The sequence below is a fragment of the Podarcis melisellensis genome (genome assembly GCF_964234715.1).
Source record: "Podarcis melisellensis genome assembly, chromosome: 4".
Taxonomy (NCBI): domain Eukaryota; kingdom Metazoa; phylum Chordata; class Lepidosauria; order Squamata; family Lacertidae; genus Podarcis; species Podarcis melisellensis.
The window spans coordinates 96,581,470-96,605,504 of NC_138531.1; the positions used below are offsets into that span (position 1 = coordinate 96,581,470).

Below are 24,035 nucleotides of genomic sequence, written 5' to 3' on the forward strand. Positions count from 1 at the left end.
GGTGGCCCCTAGTTCAGAGCTTTCCAAACTGATTGTCACAACATGTTACTGTGTCGGTGTGTCATAGAAACGCTCCTCACAGGGCTAGATAGGGGTCTGGTCATGTTGTTCTGATGCCTGATTATCGTCTTCCAAAGCAACTACAATGCAAATCTGAAAAAATCTACCATAAACACTGACAACTGAGAAACTCTGGCCTGCGAGCGCTACAACTGGAGAACAGCCTTTACCAAAGGTGTCATGAGCTTTGAAGGCACTCAAACTCAGGACGCAAGGGAGAAATGCGCTAAGAGGGAGGCACATTTGGCAAACCCTCACCGTGATCAACTCCTGCCCGGAAACAAATGTCCCCACTGTGGAAGGACGGTGGATCCAGAATTGGCCTCCACAGTCACTTGTGGACTCACTGTTAAACCTGTGTTTATGGAAGACAATCTTACTTGACTACGAGTGATCGCCAAAGAAGAAGTTTAACCTCCGCTTTGCTACTACAGTGGTACCTGAGGTTACACACGCTTCAGGTTATAGACGCTTCAGGTTACAGACTCCACTAACCCAGAAATAGTACCTCGGGTTAAGAACTTTGCTTCAGGATGAGAACAGAAATCGCACGGTGGCAGCGCAGCGGCAGCGGGCAGCCCCATTAGCTAAAATGGTGCTTCAGGTTAAGAACAGTTTCAGGTTAAGAACAGACCTCCGGAACGAAGTAAGTACTTAACCTGAGGTACCACTGTACTGTGTCGCAAAATGATACATGTCTAAAACAGTGTGTCACTGACATGAGAAGTTTGGAAATCTCTGCCCTAGTTAGAGAAGAAAACCACCTTTGCTTAGGGTGTCTTAGTGCACTGCAAAGTCCGGTGCTAATCCTGCCAGGAGCAAAGGCAGGGTGTAAACAAATATATATTAAGAAGAGTGCTACCCCAGACACGCACCACTCTGATCTTCCTGAGGCACCTGTAAATACAGATTAGCACCTAGAAATGCGATACAAATCTGTGCCCTGCCTACTAATTCTCTTCGCATTGGGGGATTTCTCAAGGAGTCAGACCAGTAAGAAACCTACAGATCTTGCTGTTTGCGTACGGCGGCACAGAAAGGCTGCCAGGCAAACCATTGCCGCCGAGTCAGGAATACGAACCTCTCCATCTCCTAGGGGTGAAAAGAAGTTCATTTTGAGAAGTTCATGAGACTCTTTCCAGCAAGATCACTGTCCTGTTCCCACCTGCTGTTGTGATCTAGTCAAGCAAAAGGGCTTCCCTAGGCAAAACCCACTGAATTCAAGTAGGACTGACTTCTGAGTAGATGTGGTTAGGAACGAGCCGGCAGTGTCTCAGAAATATTTAGTAGTCGAAATGAATTAAAACAATTCTTTAAGAAGATAGTTTAAAAGACTCTTCTTAAAAACTCCCTTAAAAGAATCAAGTCTTCAAAAAAGTTGTATGGTCTAAGGAAGTCTGTAAAAGAATCCTTCCAAAAGAATTTAAAAATTATAATGTAGCACTAACTGAGTACAGGAGCTTTAGGTATAAGCTTTTGTGTACATGCAGATACCTTCAGATGTATGTATCTGATGAGAAACAAAACTATGAAGTAGAATGAGTACAGTTGCATGTGGGTTAGAATAACAAAGTCCAAGCAAAGACTGTCTGTGTTATGTACATAAATTAAAAAATTGTCCCGTAGCTCCTTAGAGACCAACTAAGTTTGTTCTGGGTATAAGTTTCCGTGTGCTTGCACACTTCTTCAAATACCTCAGATACGTGTCTAAAAAAGTGTGCCTGCACACAAAAGCTTAAACCTAGAACTACTCACAGATAGGTAGCCGTGTTGGTCTGCCATAGTCAAAACAAAAAAAATTCCTTCCAGTAGCACCTTAAAGACCAACTAAGTTAGTTCTTGGTATGAGCTTTCGTGTGCATGCACACTTCTTCTTGTTGTGTATCTGAAGAAGTGTGCATGCCATGCACACGAAAGCTCATACCAAGAACTAACTTAGTTGGTCTTTAAGGTGCTACTGGAAGGAATTTTTTTTGTTTTGACTAGAACTACTCAGTTGGTCTCTAAGCTGCTACATTATAATTTTTAAATTCTTTTGGAAAGTCTTCTTTTAAAGACTTTCTTAGATCATATAACTTTTTTGAAGACTTGATTCTTTTAAGGGAGTTTTTAAGAAGAGTCTTTTAAACTATCTTCTTAAAGAATTGTTTTAATTTATTTCGACTACAGCAGACCAACACAGCTACCTGCTTGAATGAAATATTTAGTTTTGTTTTACCTAGACCCAGGAAACTGAAGACCCACTGGAGAACGGAAGCCGTCTGGAGCCTCCTTTCAAAAGGGATGGAGCGGGGAGCAAATTCGACCTTCATTGCGGCGCGTGGCTTCAAACTGGATGGCAAAGGACTCTCCATGGACGAGCGAAGGAAATGGGAAAGAGCAAAGTCTCTGCTGATGCAGAATTAAAGGAGTGGTTTGCAGGGGGCAATTAACGTGGGAGTGGATTAGGCCTATCCCATGGAACGGATCAAGTGTTCCTGTGTGCATTGGGAAACTTTGATTTAAGAAAGGTAGCGAAGCCCAATGCGCAGAGAGAGTCTTGTAGAGGCCTGTCTAGTCCAGCTAAACCACTGAGCATCTTGGGCAGGGGTCAGCAAACTTTTTCTGCAGGGGGTCAGTCCACTGTCTCTCAGAGCTTGTGGGGGGCAGGAATAATTTTTTTGGGGGGAAATGAACGCATTCCTATGCCCCACAAATAACCCAGGGATGCAATTTAAATAAAAGGACACATTCTACTCATGTAAAAACATGCTGATTCCTGGACTGTCCATGGGCCAGATTTAGAAGGCGATTGGGCCAGATCCGGCCTCCAGGCCTTAGTTTGCCTACCCATGCTCTTGGGCTTGCTGATCAGAAGGCCAACCAACCGCCTTAGGGACTTAGCTCTGGATCTGTGTATGATTGACTTCTTTGCCTTGTCTTCTCTTGAAGTTATCCCTTGAGGCACCAGGTATATTTAGAAGCAGAGTGGAACACAGATGGCGCTGTGGGTTAAACCACAGAGCCTAGGGCTTGCTGATCAGAAGGTCGGCGGTTCGAATCCCCGCGATGGGGTGAGCTCCTGTTGCTCGGTCCCTGCTCCTGCTAACCTAGCAGTTCGAAAGCACGTCAAAGTGCAAGTAGATAAATAGGTACCACTCCAGCGGGAAGGTAAACGGCGTTTCCGTGCGCTGCTCTGGTTGGCCAGAAGTGGCTTAGTCATGCTGGCCACATGAACCGGAAGCTGTATGCTGGCTCCCTCGGCCAATAAAGCAAGATGAGCGCCGGAACCCCAAATTCAGCCATGACTGGACGTAATGGTCAGGGGTCCCTTTACCTTTACCTTTAAACATGTTGCAAGATTTGCCCTGTCTTCCATCCATTAAGGAAAGGAGGGGCATAGATTTTCTTTCCAGTGGATCAATATCAGTGGTATTAGATAAGCATGTGTAGAATTTTTTTTTTATAAATAATTTTTATTATTTTCCAACACAAATATACAATTCTGTCAAATTTTCACAAATTTGATTCTTTTTAGACTTCCTTCGGCTTCTCTGACAATCATCCATAATTACTTCTCAGTTTACGCATTCCTCTGTTTATATTGCCATTAAACTTCCCTTCCACTCCTATTTCTTTTTAACAATATATCTCTGCTTTCACAGTGCTTCTTGAAATCCCACCAGTGTTATTTGCACATGTTCTTTTCAGATATTCAACAAATTTCCCCCAGTCCTCGATGAACTTTTGGTCTTGAAGATATCTAATTTTCCCAGTTAATCTGTCCAATTCTACTTAGTCAAGATACGCATGTGTAGAATTATGGTGTGGTGTGATGTGTGATGTGTGTGTCTGTGTGTATTTATACACTTTTATTTATTTTTCCGTTTGTTTTTCACTTTCTTTTGTTTGAAATGTTTTCGATTAAAAAAAATGTTATTGGAAAGATTTTGCATCTGAATCCGCTAGGTTTTGTCCTGGCGAAGTGCTCATATTTTCTCGAACGTAAAATCCACTGGGCTCTGTGGGACTTGCTTCAGAGGAGGCATAATGCAGAACAGGAGAGATGCCTCCTTCTAGGAAACAATGTGAATCTTCCGGCTGCACATTGCCAGTCTGTTCAGGGAGTTGTTTGTGGCCCTAACAATTGTCTGAGGCATCTGTGAGGCTTCTATTTTCCCTTAATACAGAAGCAACAAGTACCAACAGGCCTTTTGTTTGTCAGTCCAACAGAAGAGACTCTTGTATCCGCAGACAGCAGGAGGGTAAAAAAGACTCGCACGAGACACATCTCCCAGCAAACGGGGCTTTGTCCAGCTGAAACTCCATCTCTATCAAGGAACAGGAGGAGAAAGTAATGCAGTGCTGTGACCTGTGGCTGCTGGAGGGTGTCTCCTCCCATGTGTGCAGGGTTGCCAACTTCTCAGCTGGCCCTTGCAGCTCTGCAGAATGCTGCGGCACGATTGCTGACAGGTGTGAGGCATTGTCCGCATACAACATCTGTGCTCAGAGACCTGCACGGGTTGCCGATTTTCTACCATGCCAAGTTCAAGGTGTTACCACCAGTTTGAGCTGGGTGGCGCTGTGGTCTAAACCACTGAGCCTCTTGCTGATCAGAAGGTCAGCGATTCGAATTCCCGCAACGGGGTGAACTCCCATTGCTCTGTCCCAGCTCCTGCCAACCTAGCACGCCAGTGCAAGTAGATAAATAGGTACCACTGCGGTGGGAAGGTAAACTGCGTTTCTGTGCGTTTTGGCCTGAAAGTGAGATGAGAGCCACAGTGGCTATATGCTGCCTTCAGGATCAGCCATAGCTTGCTTCTGAATACAGTGGTGCCTTGGTTCTGAAACGCCTTGGTACTCAAATGACTTGGAACCCAAACACTGCAAACCAAGAAGGAAGTGTTCCGGTTTGCAAACTCTTTTCAGAAGCCGAACATGCTTCGTTTTGAGTGTTACGCTGAGGTCTGTCTGTTTCTGCTATTTCCTTTGCATTTTTGTTTTCGTATCTTTTTTGTTTTGTTTTTGTGACTCTGTGGAACCCAGTTCAGCTACTGGTAGATTGAGTGATTGTGTGACTGCTGTGCATTCTTTATTGCTTTCATTTTATGAAACAACGGTCTCGTTAGTAAAAATCATATCAAATTGCCATTTTAGGGGTTGTTTTTAAAAGTCTGGAACAGATTAATCCATTTTGCATTACTTTCTATTGGAAAGCGCGCCTTGGTTTTGGAACGCTTTGGTTTTGGAACAGACTTCTAGAACAGACTAAGTTTGAGAACCAAGGGACCACTGTACCCCTTGCCTGGGAGCAACAGTGGGCCGGGCTGTGTCTGCTGCTGCTTGGACAGCAGCCTTGGTGGAAAGGCTGTAGCTCAGTGGAAGAGCATCCGCCCTGGAATCAGAAGGTCTCAGGTTCAATTCCCGGCATCCCCAAGGAGAGCTAGGAGAGACCACCCTGCCAGAAACCATGGAGAGCTGCTGCTGGTAGCTGCCAATGTGCTAGGTGGAGCAAGGGTCTGACTCTGTATAATGCAGTTTCTATGTTGAAGGGGTAAAGGTAAAGGACCCTTGGACAGTGAAGTCCACTCAAAGGCGACTATGGGGTTGCAGTGCTCATCTCGCTTTCAGGCTGAGGGAGCCGGCATTTGTCCGCAGACAGCTTTCTGGCTCATGTGGCCAGCAGGACTAAACCGCTTCTGGCACAACGGAAACCCATGGCGGAAACCAGAGCACACAGAAATGCTGTTTACCTTCCCACCACAGTGGTACCTATTTATCTACTTGCACTGGCATGTAGTTTAGACCACAGCATGTAGTTTAGTTTTTAGCACTTCCGCAGGTGGCGAAAGCAGCCTGGTGACTTACTGTAACAATTGCATCATGAGTTCTGGCACCTATTTTTCCGGGGTGGGGGGTGGGGGAGCAGCCCTGGGGGGTGCAGCACAACAGGAGGAGTGGGGGGGGCAAGAGGCAGCAGCCTCCTGCTTCTTTTTTTATTATTAATTTTTTTTTTTACAAATTTCTCTTTTACAAATTATTCAAACATTACCATATTTGCCAAATTACAAATTTTTGACTTCCACCAGCTCCTCCCTTTATATTTATTACGCATTTCCTTTATAATATATTGCCAGTTAATAATATCCTTTCTTCTCGTTTTCTTTTACAATACCCTTTCTCATCACAAAGCTTCTTTAAAACCGACTAATATTGTCTGTTCGTCACAGATATTTTCCAGATAAATCGTAAACTTTCTCCAGTCCTCAGTGAACTTGTGATCTTTCTGGTATCTAATTTTCCCAGTCATTTTATCTAGTTCTGCAAAATCCATAAGTTTCATTCTCCACTCTTCCACTGTCGGTAATTCCTCTTGTTTCCACTTTTGGGCCATTAAAATTCTTGCCGCAGTCACTGCATATTGGAAAAGTTTGTAATCACTTCTATTAATTTCTCTTCCTGTAATTCCTAACAAGAAAGCTTCTGGTTTCTTTACAAATGTGTATTTAAACATCTTTTTCAACTCGTTATATATCATTTCCCAGAAGCCCTTCACCTTCTTACATTCCCACCACATATGGAAAAAAGACCCTTCCTTTTCTTTACATTTCCAACACTTATTACATGTTTTCAACATTTTTGCCAACTTAACCGGGGTGATGTACCATCTATATACCATTTTCATAATGTTTTCCTTTATCGACATACATGCAGTGAATTTCATAACAGCAGCCTCCTGTTTCACCTCTGCTCCCTGCCTTGTGCGCACGCGCACACACACACACACACACACCGTCCATGGCAAAGCCTCACTGCTGCAAGGTCAAGGCCACATGATATAAGGGCAGCTCTTATCTGCTTGGTGGCGCTTGCAGACCACACACTCATGTGCCATTTAGCCACCTAATGCCTTTGCCACCTTTGATGGTCAAAGGCTGATGGCACCCAAGCTGGAGCTAAGTCCCTGCTGCCGGGCTTCCTGATAAGATTACGCCTTATCGCAAAGTCTGAAGGTTTGCCGATCCATTGGGTGCCCTTCCGCAATGTTCCCTTGGCACCATGCCCATCACGGGGGCAGGGGAGGTTTTATTTTCCAGCCGAAGGGCCACATCCCTTTGCAGGAAGCATTGTGGGGGCCGCGTGCAGGTGGCAGTCAGGGCCAGAGGCAAAATTGGGAGCATCCCCTTCATTCAATAATGAAGAGGCATTGCCCCAGTTCAAGGGCACAGTCCAGCTAGGCAAAAACACCCAAGAAGAGTTCAGAGGAGAGCTTTGGAGGAGGGTGGTGTGGCCTAAGGAAAGAGAAACAGAGAGAAACCTCAAGGGCCGCATTCAGATCCCAGGGGTGTGATTCCCCACCCCTGAGCTAAAGAAATGTGGGATCGCAATGCAAAGAATTGACCCAGGTCGCCTCATCATTTGAGCCCAGCACATCCCTAATTATTTACACACACATGGTTGCTTGGCATCCAAACCCCTGAGCCTCTTGCCGATCGGAAGGTTGACGGTTCGAATCCCCATGACGGAGTGAGCTCCCATTGCTCTGTCCCAGCTCCTGCCAACCTAGCAGTTTGAAAGCACACCAGTGTAAGCAGATAAATAGGTACCACTGTGGCGGGAAGGATTTTTGCCGGATATCATGTGCCTTGCGACTAGGAGTCTGCCTGCCACCCTACAGTTGGCGGGTGGACCATTTTGTCAGCGGGAAGCCTGCACACACAAAACCAACAGTGTCTCTCACAGACGTTGAGTACCACACAGCATTTGTTACACACCCCTTGGAGGTGACACCCGGGACAGACCGCCCCCACCGCCCCCACCTTGCTCTGCCACACATGGGCTCTAGGAATTCAGCACACATTTTGTCTCTCTCTCGGGATCTGAGTAGGGGATTTGAAGAATGGCAATCTTCTCTGTTAGTGTCTCCAAGTGATAACACACAGGCAGGTTCAGCTAGGGACTTGAGTCAGAAAACAGAGTCTCTCTCTCTCTCTCCCTGGTAAATAGGGAGAGGCAGAACATATGGCATGCGTGTGTGGCTTTCTTTAATCTGAAAAGCAGTGAAAGTTGTGCTGCCTGTGGCTGGGGAAGTTGTAGACTGCATACAAACCCTGCGTTTAAAGCCCGTTCTGTACCTCTGCAAAGAATCTCAGCAACTGAATTTTGTCCAGGGGGCTGGGGATTGTAGTAAAACGACACTTCCCAGGATTCTTTGGGGGGGCATATGATTTATACGTGTGTGTTTTTAAAGCTTTGGTTAAAGTGGTCAATCAAACAATACAAATTAATTCAATAAAAATAATAGGAAGCAGGGCTGCCTATTTGGAAAAGATTCAGTATTGGGTGGCTTAAGGCTATGACACCTTCCGGTATAGGGCGGTATAGAAATAAAATAATAATAATAATAATAATAATAATAATAATAATAATAATAATAATAGGAAAGCATTGCATTGTGAAAAGGGAATCCTTGGTGTCTGTATTTGTTGCACATAAGATAAAATCCCACCAAACAGCACAGAATTATTATTTTTTTAATAATTTAATAATTATTGGAGTTTCAAAAAATTACAAAAATAAAGAAAAGAAAAAGAAAAACAGAAAATACAAAAAAACAGAAAAATAAAAACAAGTCCATCTTTCCATGTCTTGTCTTTCATTTGCTTGTTTCCTTGACCTCCTCACACCTCCCTTTTTTGTATTCTAGTTCAATTAGTTGTTTCAGCAAATCCTTTCCATCTTTATTTTTATCTTACTAATTTATCTTAATATATTGTAACTTTACATTCTGACCTGTTAACAATCCATTTTAACTTAATCCTTTATAACATTACTGCTAAAACCACATAACTTCATTCCAGCATCCTTCTAACATTCCTTAATTTTACAATGTTTCTGTAGATAGTCTTTAAATTTCTTCCAGTCTTCTTCTACCGACTCTTCTCCCTGGTCTCAGATTCTGCCAGTCATTTCCGCCAGTTCCATGTAATCCATCACCTTCATCTGCCATTCTTCCCGGGACAGAATTTTCTTCCCAGCACAGAATTTTTCAGGGCCCTCCGAGTTTTTGGCAACACATAATTTATGAGTTTTTTCCCCAGCTACATGTCGACTCCACATTTTTTTATACCAAAACAAAACTCTCAAGACTTGTCAGGTTTTCCATTTGGGGGCAGGTGAGGTTGTGGCAGCTGCCAGCATCAGTGTCAAGAGCTCCTGAGAGCTGAAACCTTTGCCTTGAACATCCCATAGATTTAGCAGACAAATTTGCAGTGTCGCTGGAAAATTGTGGTCATTTCCTGACCAAACCATTGTCCAGAATTTGCATTTATTTATTATTTAAACACATGCATTCAAAAGTTACAGCACAGCTTTGCCCACTGCCATAATATCGCAGAACGATCACTCCAATCCTCGAACACTGTCATGTTAGAACCCAATTACCAGTCTGATTTACCTACTAGAAGGAAACCTCTAATATACCAATAGAGGCTGGGTTTAATAAAATCTGGAGTGTTGCTCTATCAGAACACCTCACATACCATTATTATTATTCTTTGGCGATCACTCGTAGCCAAGTAAGATTGTCTTCCATAAACACAAGACAGTGAGTCCGTAAGTGACTGTGGAGGCCAATTCTGGATCCACACGTCCTTCCACAGTGGGGACATAGGTTTCTGGGCGGGAGTTGATCACGGTGTGGATTTGCCAAGCATGCCTTCCTATTAGCACGTTTCCCCCTTGCGTCCTTAGTTCGAGTGTCTTCAAAGCCCATGACACCTTTGGCAAAGGCTGTTCTCCAACTGGAGCACTCGCAGGCCAGTGTTCCCCAGTTGTCAGTGTTTATACTACATTTTTTTAAGATTTGCCTTGAGACAGTCTTTAAACCTCTTTTGTTGACCACCAGCATTATGAGAAATTAGGAACCGCATTGAGGTAGAAGGAAGTCATCAAATAAATCAGGGAATAAAACCGGAGATTAGGTACAGATAAGAAAGTGAGAGTTGCGGGTAGAAAAAGATATGGTCAAGATAAAAGGCTCTCTTACTGGAATTATGTGTTCAGAATATCGTCAATGATGGTTTGTATTTCTTGGGTAGCTGTGTTTTTGACAATATTTTTCATTAGCATTTTTGTTTGTCTTTTCTTTTTTCTTTTTGTGTAGATCTTCTTCTTTTATATAATAGAATACAGTGGTACCTCAGGTTACATACGCTTCAGGTTAAACACTCCGCTAACCCAGAAATAGTGCTTCAGGTTAAGAACTTTGCTTCAGGATAAGAACAGAAATCGGGTTCCAGTGGTGCGGTGGCAGCGGGAGGCCCCATTAGCTAAAGTGGTGCTTCAGGTTAAGAACAGTTTCAGGTTAAGAACAGACCTCCGGAACGAATTAAATACTTAACCCGAGGTACCACTGTATAATAACGTGTTTCATTATGTGTAACATTTAATAAAGTTTAATAACATTTTTTTTTAAAAAAAATAAAATCCTAAATAAATAAATAAAAACTCAGTCAATCAATCCACTCATATTCCCTTAACACATTTCCGTGCGCTGCTCTGGTTCACCAGAAGCAGCTTCGTCATGCTGGCCACATAACCCGGAAGCTGTACGCCGGCTCCCTCGGCCAATAAAGCGAGATGAGCGCCGCAACCCCAGAGTCGGTCACGACTGGACCTAATGGTCAGGGGTTCCTTTACCTTTACTAATATTCTGTTGGAGGCCACCCAGAGTTGCTGGGGAAGCCCAGCCAGATGGGCATGGTATAAATAATAAATTATTATTATTATTATTATTATTATTATTATTATTATTATTATTATTATTTAATTTAGGCAGCAATAAGTAGTTAAGACAGTGCTGGATCCTTGATATCTTTCCTTCCTTCCCTTATTGTGGGAAAAGCCTGCAAAGGTTTAAAATCCCACGTCCAGGAATAGAATTCCGCCCTCCCTCCACAAACACACAGCTCTAGAGACTTTGGGATTCTATTTATTTTAAATGCCCCCTGGCACTCCCATAGCCTATGATCCGCCTTTCAGATTTCTAAATGGGCACGCCATGGTAGATTAAAGAGGGGGATTAATTCATTATTCACCGCTCCTTCGCTCCCTCTGGACTTTCCCTCGCTCTTTCATTTGAGATCTTTTTAAAGGGTGGGTTGCCTGGGGATCTGTCCAAAGATTTTTAGTACTGAAAATTCCTGTCTGGAAAAGAGAATGGCAAGGATTCTGGGGTGCTGTCCAGCACCTTTGCGAGAGAGAGAGAGAGAGAGAGAGAGAGAGAGAGAGAGAGAGAGATGCTTGTGTGTTTGTGTGCTTGTGTGTTTTCAGTTGCCTCTGAAAATGAGAAACCGTGTGCTTCCAAGAGACACTTTGGCAAGTGTGTGTGAAGTCTGAGAGTACACAAGTGGGAACAAACACTGGATGGAAAGTGTGATGCTAGTGGTCAACAAAAGAGGTTTCAAGACTCAAATCTAAAAAAATGTAGAATAAACACTGACAATTGGGAAACACTGGTCTGCGAGCACTCAGGTTAGAGAACAGCCTTTACCAAAGGTGTCATGGGCTTTGAAGACACTCGAACCCAGGACGCAAGGGAGAAGCGTGCTAAGAGGAAGGCACACTTGGCAAATGCACACTGTGATCAACTCCCACCCGGAAACCAATGTCTCCAATGTGGAAGCAAAAAAAATTCCTTCCAGTAGCACCTTATTTTTTTTTTTAAATAATTTTTATTAAGGTTTTCCAAATTAAAACAAATGAAATCCAATTCATAAACTTTTTCCAATATCCAGGACTTCCCCTCCCCACCCCCTCTTGTGTTCCAAATCTTCCAAAAAAGCAATAATATTCAACAAATTCTTATTCCCAAAATACACTCATCATCAATAACTCAATTTATCCAAATTTCCATCCCCTAAGGTCGACCTATTCCCTTCCACGAGTTCCCCCCTTTCAAATATAATACAGATGAAAATAGAATAAAAACAAACAATAATTTTACAACCTTTGGATTCCAAATTTCCCTCCCCTCTTTCCCTGTTGCGTTCCTCCTATCCCTCCACTTCTAGTGTCTTCCTGATGAACCCACCTTTCACTAAACCCACATCCCTCTGGTTCTTTACCGGTCTTTTTTTTTTTTAAAATGGCATATATTAAACTTCTGGCATTTTTAAAATTACAGATGTCCAATCACAGAAGGAGTCTATCAAAGGGGGCCCATTTCTTCTATCCAGATTTTTATATCCAGGAGTATAAACTCCAATTTTATATCCATAAGCTTGTCAAATCTGGATATCCCAAATGTTCCCACTCCAATTCTGTCCAGTTCTTGTTGTTTCCTTGTTCTTGTCAATCACTCTCCTCCTTTTTACTTCCCTGTTCCCTCACAGAAATGTTCTTTTTCCAAAGGCTTCTAGTATCTCTACAGAGGCTTGTTATTCAGGAGCAAAACATTACATCATGTTCCTTTCATTTTTCAACAGATTAATCCATTGTTTCCAGTAAAGTGTAGGCCTCTGTAGACAAAATAATGTTCCATTTCTGCAGTTTCCCAGGAGATTAAAAGTTCTATCCAACTGTTCAAGTTTCCCGTCGAAAACACGTGCAATGTCCCTCAGCTCCTCTAGGTGGATTACAATAACAAAGTTCCCTTCCAGATCACATCCGCCAGTCCAAATAACTTATAAATCCTTATTTGAAACAATTTATCTCCAATTTATAACAAATGTAGCCGGCAAAGTCCTCATAACAAAGTCTCAATTTCATTCTTCCGTTTTGACAGCTCTTTGACAGCTGTCAAAACCTCCGTTGTTCTTCTCCAGGCATTTTCACGAATCGCTCCAGGGGTTCCGGGGGGGTTACTTTTTAATACAAATTCCACTTTTCTCCTCCAGCTCAATCTTATAAATTTCCCTCGCGAAGTTGCTAGTTCGGCAAGATAAGGTTCTTCTCGATCTTAGTTATCCAGTCCTTTGTTTTGGCTCTTCTACAATTTGGGGGGGGGGCTGACTTCCTTTTTTCCACCTCCCCCGTTCGCTCCAAATTCTAAAAATTTACCCCTCTTTTTAGTCCATATTCCAATTACTCACGGGTTCTTCTTTTGGGTCCAAATTTTCAATAGAAGAAGTCAGCGCTCTCCGCCGGATGGCATGCGGCTGCGCTCGGCAGGGATAGCAGAGGACTCAAAGCACCACGCTCCTCCCCGGCACCCGATCCGTAGCCTTTAAAAAGGCTCCTTCACGAATCGAGAGGGCGCTGACGGTGCCAGCCGAGTCTCCATGTCCACGGCCTCTGTGGCCGTGGTTTTTAAGGGTCCCCGCATCGCCGGTGCGGTAGGACCCAGCCCCTGCCGAGCAGGCTCCCTCCGGAGCTCGGAGGGAGCCCGCCATTCGGCGATGGCGCCGACCCGGAAGTCCCAGTAGCACCTTAAAGACCAACTAAGTCAGTTCTTGGTATGAGCTTTCGTGTGCATGCACACTTCTTCAGGTATCTGAAGAAGTGTGCATGCACACGAAAGCTCATACCAAGAACTGACTTAGTTGGTCTTTAAGGTGCTACTGGAAGGATTTTTTTTTGTTTTGACTATGGCAGACCAACACGGCTACCTATCTGTAACTGATCCAATGTGGAAGGACGTTGTGGATCCAGAATTGGCCTCCACTGTCACTTACGGACTCACTGTTAAACCTGTGTTTATGTAAGACAATCTTACTTGGCTACAAGTGATCACCAAAGAAAGAGAAAGAGAAGAGATTCTGAATGATCTCTGCAGCTTCATTCCCCAGCAGGCACCTCCAATAATAACAATGGTAATAATAATAGTAATAGCAATAATTTTATTATTTATACCCCACCCATCTGACTGGGTTGACCCAGCCATTCTGGGCAGCTTCGAACACATATAAAAATCAAACATGGCTCAACATCAAAAAAACGAAGATCATGGCCACTGGTCCCATCACCTCCTGGCAAACAGAAGGGGAAGAAATGGAGGCAGTGGGAGATTTTACTTTCTTGGGCTCCATGATCACTGCAGATGATGACAGCAGTCACAAAATTAAAAGACGCCTTCTTTTTGGGAGAAAAGCAGGGACAAACCTAGACAGCATCTTAAAAAGCAGAGACATCACCTTGCCAACAAAGGTCCGTATAGTTAAAGCTGTGGTTTTCCCAGTAGTGATGTATGGAAGTGAGAGCTGGACCATAAAGAAGGCTGATCGCCGAAGAATGGATGCTTTTGAATTATGGTGCTGGAGGAGACTCCTGAGGAGACTGCAAGAAGATCAAACATATCCATTCTGAAGGAAATCAGCCCTGAGTGCTCACTGGAAGGGCAGATCCTGAAGCTGAGGCTCCATTACTTTGGCCACCTCATGAGAAGAGAAGACTCCCTGGAAAAGACCCTGATGCTGGGAAAGATGGAGGGTACAAGGAGAAGGGGACGACAGAGGACAAGATGGTTGGACAGTGTTCTCGAAGCTACCAGCATGAGTTTGACCAAACTGCAGGAGGCAGTGGTGGACAGGAATGCCTCGCGTGCTCTGGTCCAGGGGGTCACGAAGAGTCGGACACGACTAAACAACAACAACAACAACGCTGAAGAACCCAAGGGCCAGCCTTGCTCAGGCCATTGCCTGGCGCAGCGCTTTGGAGACGTGGTGCGCTTTTTACGCATCTTGCCAAGCGCCTTTCTTCCTTGGGAAGAATGCACGCCTCCCACCCTTGGGGAACGCCTCCCTCTTCTGTCCGGGCCGGGAAGGGTTAAGGGCTGCTTCCTCCCTCCTCCTCCTCCTCCTCCTCCCCCACCTCCCCCTCCCTCCCCGGCGTGCAGTGCGTGCTGACGGAGGCAGGTGATCCGACCGCATCGCCTCCCTCCAGCATCCTTCTCCGCCAGGGCGCACGACTGGGTGCGGTCCTCTCTCCTCTCTGCCGCAGCCGCAACCAGCGCGGCCGTCCTTGCGCCGCTGCCGTCGGATGGCGATGGCCGGAGCCCCGAGGCGCGCGGCTCTTTCTGAAGCCTGACTTGGTGTCTGCAAGCAGTTGAGCCGGAGAGAGAGAGAGAGAGAAAGACAGGCAGACAGACAGACGGAGCGAAAGAAAAGAGGTGGGGCTGCAAGGCCGGATCTCTCCCCCCGCCATCCATCACCCCACCGTCCCCTCTCTCAGCCATGAGGCTCCGAAGGACCCCCCTTTCTCCTCCTCGGGTGGGCGATGCCCTTTGAAAGCAAGCGGGTCTCCAGTCTCCCTTTTGGGGCTTGCCGGCGCCCTCTGCTTTGGATATTGGCAAATCGGATATAGGACAATTTCCTCCCCATCCCTGATCATCTTTCTCTTGGGATCTCCGGACTCTTCAACCCCCTGCCAAAGGGAGTGGCTCCGAATTTGTTTGACCCTCTTTTCTGAATGACTCTAGATTTTTATTATTATTAATTGCTGGCTGTTTGTTTGTCTTACTTCAGTGGGGTTCCGCCTCTGATCAAGCTTGGGTGCTTTTGCCAACCGCACTTTGATTTTTTGTGTGCAAAATCACGCCTGTAAGGTAAGGGGAGAGAGAGAGAGAGAGTTGGGTCGCCACTGAGCTGGTGGCTCCCATTGTCTCTCTGTGTGTGTATCTATCTATATCTGGGGAAGGGGAAGGAGGTGAGTAGGTGTTCCCCAAACGTGGAGGGAGGAGTGGAACTGGACCAGGCTGCCAAGATGGCCTGGCCTTGCATCAGTCGGGCCTGCTGCATCGCCCGCTTCTGGAACCAGCTGGACAAAGCCGACATCGCTGTGCCTTTGGTCTTCACCAAATACTCGGAAGCCACCGAGATCCCGGGGACCCATATTGTGGTGCAGCAGCAGCAGCAGCACCACCTGCCACGCCCATCCTCGGCCATCGAGACCCAGCCCTCTGCCCTTGGCGGGGGTGACCTGGATGCGGTTGCCAGGGCGACCTCTGCAGCTGTGGACCACGCGGCCCCGGGAGGCCATCACAAGCCTGGGCAGCAGCCGAAAGACCCGTCGGCCGACTCGGTGATGCGCCAGGACTACAAGGCTTGGAAGGTGCAGAGACCCGAGCCCAGCTGCAAGCCGAAGAGCGAGTACCAGCCATCGGACACGCCCTTCGAGAAGGAGAGCCAGTACCAGAAGGATTTCCGCGCCTGGCCTATCCCCAAGAGAGGCGACCATCCCTGGATCCCCAAACCTATGCCCATTCCTGCGGTGGATCTGGACAAAGGCTCCAAGGAGAGGCCCGGGAGCCTGGAGATGAGGAGGAAGACCCACGTGGCTCCAGAAAAGGAGGAGAGAGGGAAGGAAGAGGAGGCCAACCCCACCAGGCCTGAAGAAGGGAGGGTCAAGAAGACCAAGAAGAAGGTCCTTGTATCTGAGGGCGACCCGATAGAGCAGCAACAGCAGGTGGCGGCCGGGTACTCCACGTCGCTCGACACCAGCAAAGGACGGGCGGCCGTGGATGCTCTCAACCGGCAGATCAAGGAGGAAGTCACAGCCCGGGTGAGCACCTCCTCCTATAGGTAAGAAGCCCAGCAGGTTGACCCGTACCTGGTAGGACTTCCTACATGGTCCATTTGCGCGGTCGGAGGTGGGCCTGACCGCCAGGCAGAGGGAGGGGGCTGGCCGAATTCGTGGGAGATGCTTGGATCTTTGTCACCGGGAATAATAATAATAATAATTTATTTGTACCCCACCCATCTGGCTGGGTTTCCCCAGCCACCCTGGGCGGCTTCCGACAAGGATTAAAAATACAGTGGTACCTCGGGTTACGCTTCAGGTTACAGACTCCGCTAACCCAGAAATAGTGCCTCAGCTTAAGAACTTTGCTTCAGGATGAGAACAGAAATCATGCTCTGGCGGCGCAGCGGCAGCAGGGGCCCCATTAGCTAAAGTGGTGCTTCAGGTTAAGAACAGTTTCAGGTTAAGAATGGACCTCCAGAATGAATTAAGTTCTTAACCCAAGGTACAACTGTACATCAAAATGTCACACATTAAAAACCTCCCTGAACAGGGCTGCCTTCAGATGTCTTCTAAATGTCAGGTAGTTGTTTATCTCTTTGACATCTGACAGGAGGGCGTTCCACAGGGCGGGCGCCACTACCAAGAAGGCCCTCTGCCTGGTTCCCTGCAGCTTTGCTTCTCACAGTAAGGGAACCGCCAGAAGGCCCTCGGCGCTGGACCTCAGCGTCCGGGCAGAACGATGGGGGTGGAGACGCTCCTTCAGGTATACTGGGCACAAACCATAAGGCGGTTCTCCTCCATAAACCACGTTTACATGAGGAACATCAGAATCTGCCTTATATACTACTGCTCCATCTAGCTCCCTATTGCCTACACTGACCGGCATCAGTTCTGCAGGGTTTCAGGCAAGGGAGAATCTCCCAACCCTACCTGGAGGCCCCAAGAATTGAAGCTGGGCCTTCTGCAAGCAAAGCAGATGTTCTGCAGCCCAGCTGCTGCCATCGCCAAAGGAGGTTGTTGGTAGGACCCGTGCTATACATGCAGAATCTTCCAGGTTCCATCCCTGACCTTTCCCATTGAGAAGATGCTTGACTACGGGGATAGGAATGTTCTTCTGGGTACCGAAGAGCCTCTGCCATTCAGAGTAGACAATATGGAGGCAGGTGGGTCAGTGGTCGGCATATACATGTTTGTATGAAAGGTTCTCTCCTTTTACAGTTTGCATTCAGATTAGTGAAAACCACGCAGGAGAAGTCCCTAGGAGATTGTTTCCCAGATCAATAACTGCGGGGGCACATTATATACAGTGGTACCTTGGTTTAAGTACTTAATTCATTCCGGAGGTCTGTTCTTAACCTGAAACTGTTCTTAACCTGAAGCACCACTTTAGCTAATGGGGCCTCCTGCTGCTGCAGCGCTGCCGGAGCACAATTTGTGTTCTCATCCTGAAGCAAAGTTCTGAACCTGAAGCACTATTTCCGGATTAGCGGAGTCTGTAACCTGAAGCGTATGTAACCTGAAGCGTATGTAACCCGAGGTACCACTGTACATATTTCGCCCTGGGAGTCAAAATATTTTGTGCCAATTTTGCATGCTGTGGGAGATAAACTTCTTTCCTTTTTTCTTCCTCTAACTTCAAATGCAACAGATTTCATGGGTTTAGAAATAACAAGTGTCGACTGTAGTTGTGCCTCCAGAGCTGACAATGAAATTCTGTAAGAGGCTCTGAAATTTTGCCATCCTTGAATTATCACATTGACGGTACAGAATTTCACACTGAATTTTTGCACCCAGAACTTTGACATTTGCTAAGAAAATTCTGTTGGGTGTTCCTAATTCTGCCATCTATAAATCTCCCCCGCAAAAAAAATTATATGAGGGTACATATATGAACTTGCAGAATTTTATATATATTTCTGTGCCTTTTAAAACTTCTGATTGCTGTCATCCATTCAGTTCCTTTCACAGGATTCATATATATTTTAAATCATCATAACCTCTAAGTAGTTTACATGAAACAGAAAACATACTTTAAAATGACTGATAAGCTCAGATGTTAAAAACAAAATGAAACCAGCAGATTTAAAAACAAACAAACTAAAATTACACATGAAAATACATGTTCAATTGACATGTCTGGGTAGGCATGCTTCAACAAAAAAACCGGTATTAGCAGGTCCTGAAAGGCACACTGGCCTAATATCACTGGGCAGGGAGTTCCAAAGGATAGGCCGTAATACAGAAGGCTTGATTCCTTGCAAGGCCAGAAAGAAGATTATGTAGCCTTTGTGAAACTACATGTGGTTGGAGAGAGAAAGGGCTGGCAGGCTCAGAAGAACTGAGACTCAGAAGGCTTTAAGATTATATCTTTAGCCAAGGGTAGCAGGGTAGCTCTCTGAATCTTGTTCTATTACAGTTCCCATCATTCCTGACCATCGGCCAAGGCTGATGGGAGTTGTAGTCCAGCCTCTTCTGGAGGCTGCCCCTGTCTTAAGACACTTGACTAAGACGGTAGCCCCACCATATACTTACCTGGGAGCAACTTGCCTTGAACCAAAGGGCGGTTCTTTGGGAGGAGACCTGCATAGCGTTGCAAATCAGCAATCAAAAAGCATGATTTAGCACTTCTGTGCATGTGTGACTGCCGAAACCCGTAAGTAACCCATTCCAGTATTCCGGTTTCCGGTGGTCCGTAACCCCCCCAAAAAAGCAACCTGAAGCGGCTGTAACCCGAGGTATGACTGTATTTCCTTGACATCTGATGGGAGGGCGTTCCACAGGGCGGGCGCCACCACTGAGAAGGCCCTCTGCCTGATTCCCTGTATGCACAGAGTCCTTTCTCCAATTACATTCGCTGTCCTTTCATGGACATTGTGAGGTTGGGGGGCAGCGTTAGATACTCTGGGGTGGGGGGGACTCGGTGCCAAATGGCTCCTTAAACTAAGGGTAAAAGGTAAAGGTAAAGCTGACCATTAGGTCCAGTCATGGCCAACTCTGGGGTTGTGGCGCTCATCTCGCTTTACTGGCCGAGGGAGCCGGCGTACAGCTTCCGGGTCATGTGGCCAGCAGGACTAAGCCGCTTCTGGCGAACCAGAGCAGCGCATGGAAATGCCGTTTACCTTCCTGCCGGAGCGGTACCTATTTATCTACTTGCACTTTGACGTGCTTTCTAACTGCTAGGTTGGCAGGAGCTGGGACCGAGCAACGGGAGCTCACCCCGTCGTGGGGATTTGAACCGCCGACCTTCTGATCGGCAAGTCCTGGGCTCTGTGGATTAACCCACAGCACCACCTGCGTCCAGTCTGGTTGCCATTTTGGAGGCAAGAAGCCTCATTTTTCAAACGATGAAGTGACTGTGATCAGGACCTGATTTAGGTTTGATGAGGCCCTAAGCTACTGAAGGTAATGGGGCCCTTTATATGTCCAGCTGTCCTTTGTCAACAACAAATTGTTGCTTTTTTTGTTGTTGAATGTATGCTCTATGGTAATTTATGGACCTAATAGGTACCTCAAGCCATTTGCACATAACAGTCCATGCAGAATGTCGGCACCCTATATATAGAAAGGAGCAAACCAGTGATATTTTAGGGAGCAGGCTAGCAGGCGGAGCCCATGACTTACATTCTAGGAGCCTACACAACACAAAACACTGTTGCTGTATGTAGGTTTTATTTTATTTGTTTTTTATCTTATATTTTAGAAATGTGCACCCAGTGGTTTTTTTCCTTTAAATTTTTTGGGGGGCCCCAAGAGAGTGGGGCCCTAAGCTATAGCTTGTTTATATGCAAATCTGGCACTGACTGTGATTGATTCCCAGATGAACATACCCCCAAAATTTGTTCGTAATACCAAAAAAAGGGGTTGTAATCCAAAAATAATGGGACACAGGTGGCGCTGTGGGTTAAAGCCTCAGCGCCTAGGACTTGCTGATCGAAAGGTCGGCGGTTCGAATCCCTGCTGCGGGGTGCGCTCCCGCTGCTCGGTCCCAGCGCCTGCCAACCTAGCAGTTCGAAAGCACCTCCGGGTGCAAGTAGATAAATAGGGACCGCTTACCAGCGGGAAGGTAAACGGCGTTTCCGTGTGCAGCTCTGGCTCGCCAGAGCAGCGATGTCACACTGGCCATGTGACCCGGATGTGTCTCCGGACAGCGCTGGCCCCTGGCCTCTTAAGTGAGATGGGCGCACAACCCCAGAGTCTGTCAAGACTGGCCCGTACGGGCAGGGGTACCTTTACCTTTACCTTTTTAATCCAAAAATAGTTTGCAAACCGGGACACGCACTTCCGGTCTTGACGTGTTTGTAATCCAAAACGTATGCAAACCTGACTGTTTTTAAACCAAGGTACCACCATATTATTAGAAATATATAGAGGCAGATAGTTATGAAATGATTGTGAGGTTTTGTAAGTTAACTGTTTATATTTGGACTTTTCTGCTGTACTTTATTGGAAGGAGAAAAATAAGCATTTCCTTAATAACAATTTAAACAATTTGGTTAACTAAAACAATAACATTATAGCATACATATCCACGTTTGTTAACTGATGTGGTTAAGCAATTAAAAACACACACACACCTTAGACTGAGTTTTGGCACACAGGAAAAACTTAAAACTTATGTAACTCACTCTTCAAAAACAAGTATCTGTGATAATATCTTGTCGTTAGAAAAAAACTGCTCCAAATAATCTTACAGAAACCTCTGAAAGAGCATGACTTTGTGAATGGATTAATGGAAAAATTTAAACATTGCGTATAAAGCCTCATGCTACGTAATTAAAAATAAATCCACATTTCCTGGTGAATAGCCTTTGGACTATAATGTGACTTAAATAGAAAACTATCTTTAGAAAGATTGCACCCCCCCAAAAAAAGCATTTTTTTTGAAAAACTGACTTAATTTTTTAAAAATCCAATTTAATTTTTTTAAAAAATAAATCTGATTTTTATTATTTATTTTTAAAAAAATAATTGATTGATTGATTTTTTGAAAAAAAAAAACACAATGATTTTTATCCACCCTGGCCAGTTTCCAGGCATACCTGCTGCTTGCCAAGAGAGGGAGATGCAAAGCGAGGGGTGGTCGTGGCAGTGTAGACCAGGGGTCAGCAAACTTTTCCAGCAGGGGGTCGGTCCACCGTCCCTCAGACTTTGTGGGGGGGCCGGACTATATTTTGGGGAAAAAATAATGAATCAATTCCTATGCCTCACAAATAACCCAGAGATGCATTTTAATTAAAAGCACACATTCTGCTCATGTAAAAACACCAGGCAGGCCCCACAAATAACCCAGAGGTGCATTTTAAATAAAAGCACACATTCTACTCATGTAAAAACACCAGGTAAGTTCCACAAATAACCCAGAGATGCATTTTAATTAAAAGCACACATTCTGCTCATGTAAAAACACCAGGCAGGCCTCACAAATAACCCAGAGATGCATTTTAAATAAAAGCACACATTCTACTCATGTAAAAACACCAGGTAAGTTCCACAAATAACCCAGAGATGCATTTTAAATAAAAGGACACATTCTACTCATGTGAAAACACCAGGCAGGCCCCACAAATAACCCAGAGATGCATTTTAAATAAAAGGACACATTCTACTCATGTAAAAACACGCTAATTCCCACGCTGATTTAGAAGGCGATTGAGCCGGATCCGGGCCCCGGGCCTTAGTTTGCCTACCCATGGTGTAGATGCACTGGCGAAGCCGATCCGGTACTCCCACCGCCCAAACATAGTTGCTCCTCACCCCTTCCTTTTGCCATTTCTTGTTTCTCTCGCCCTTCTCCTGTGTGTGAGGACCGGTTATCATTTAGCAGAGGACCTTGCAAATTTTCTCCCTCGTCGGTCAGCACAATGCCATCTCTGAAAAGCTGGGAAGGCCGTCAAGTCTGGAAAACAGGAATAGAATCGTAGGTCTTCCAGATGCAGTTATATTTAATTAAAAGGGACGCCGTGAATCATCTTCTGGTTTTCTAAAAAGGCACTGCAGAGCGCTCCTCCCATTTCAATTAGCCGCGACTGTGTGCCGAGAGCCTTTCGGCATCGCTGTTTCCTAAAAAGCACCCACACACCCGCCAGTGAAAACCTGGGCTGATTTTCTGCTCTGTGGGGGTTTTTTTTGGAGAAATCTTCAGTTTTTCCAAATGGTTTTGCTATATATCTTTAAGAAGTGACGGTACGGTGTGTGCATGTGTGTTTGATGTGTGTATGAGAGAGAGAAAGGTCTTGCTTCTCCTTAAAATAATCAAGGATAACCAAAATTGTGTGATAGTGTTAGTGCAGACAACGCAGTGTTCAGAACACTTTGCTGCTCTTAGTTTCAGTGAATGGAATCCACATGTAAAAATTAAGTACAGTAATTCTTGTCTGGAAAGGTGGTTGGTCGACCGTGGCTGTAGGAGCAAACATGGCAATGGCTTTTTATTTCCCAATATTGTTAATGCATTAAACCATGCGTAGGCAAACTAAGGCCCAGGGGCCGGATCCGGCCCAATCGCCTTCTCAATCTGGCCCGCGGACGGTCCGGGAATCCACGTGTTTTTACATGAGTAGAATGTGTCCTTTTATCTAAAATGCATCTCTGGGTTATTTGTGGGGCCTGCCTGGGGTTTTTACATGAGTAAAATGTGTGCTCTTATTTATAATGCATCTCTGGGTTATTTGTGGGGCATAGGAATAAATTCATCCCCCCCCCCGAAAAAAATATAGTCCAGCCCCCCACAAGGTCTGAGGGACAGTGGACTGGTCCCCTGCTGAAAAAGTTTGCTGACCCCTGCATGATAAAACAGACAAGATCTATGGGTCAATACGCACATTAACCTCCATTTTTTAAGGCTTTGAGCTGGTGAAAGTACTGGGGGGCGCTAGGTTGGAGAATGCTGTTTTTAAGCACATCCTAGAAACAGACAACGGAGACAAATGTTTTTTGCAAATGCATGCATCACAACTGCGGCTGCAATGTTTGCTTGAATGCTTAGTCAATCGGTAGAGCGTGTGACTTAATTTCAGGATTGTGGGTCCTAGGTGCATATGGGGCAGAAACATAGGCGCCGACTCCATGGGGCCTGAGGGGGCCCGAGCCCCCTCAAAAATTCGTTTGGGGGGGGCTCCGCCCCCCCAATAATTTAAGAAAATTATTAGTTATATTATGCTTTGTAAAATCACAATATTATGTTGGTATTTTTTATTTTCCTTGTTTGACGATAGTTACCTTTTAAAATACATTCAGTAATGAGTTAAAACAAAGCCACTCCCGATCTAGAGAGGGGGTGGGGTTGCGGGCTCTCGACCCATCAACAATCTCGCAGGGCTGGCGTCAGTCCCGCGAGAAGCGGGGATTTCCCCCTAGCTCATTAATATTCACCGCCCACGGCGGCAGCCAATCAGCTGCCACAAAGGGCGGGCCCTCACAGGTTCACTTAAGGTCGGGGCAGCCCGGGGCTCGCCCCTTTCGTTCCCCCAGCAGCAGCGGTTTGGAGGTCTTGGGCCCCCCCAATATTTTTTATAAGTCGGCGCCCCTGGGCAGAA

The 24,035-nt window shown here is 45.7% G+C and overlaps 1 protein-coding gene across 1 annotated transcript in view; it reads left to right on the plus strand.

Moving 5' to 3' along the window:
• Positions 1-14,873: 14,873 nt before the first annotated feature.
• The window catches only part of MAP6 (microtubule associated protein 6), a 59,578-nt gene continuing 50,416 nt past the window's right edge, over positions 14,874-24,035 (plus strand). The window contains exon 1 of the mRNA XM_081909977.1: positions 14,874-16,559. Coding sequence (XP_081766103.1) covers positions 15,742-16,559 — 818 coding nt within the window. The 5' untranslated portion in view covers positions 14,874-15,741. The remainder of the gene's footprint in view (positions 16,560-24,035) is intronic.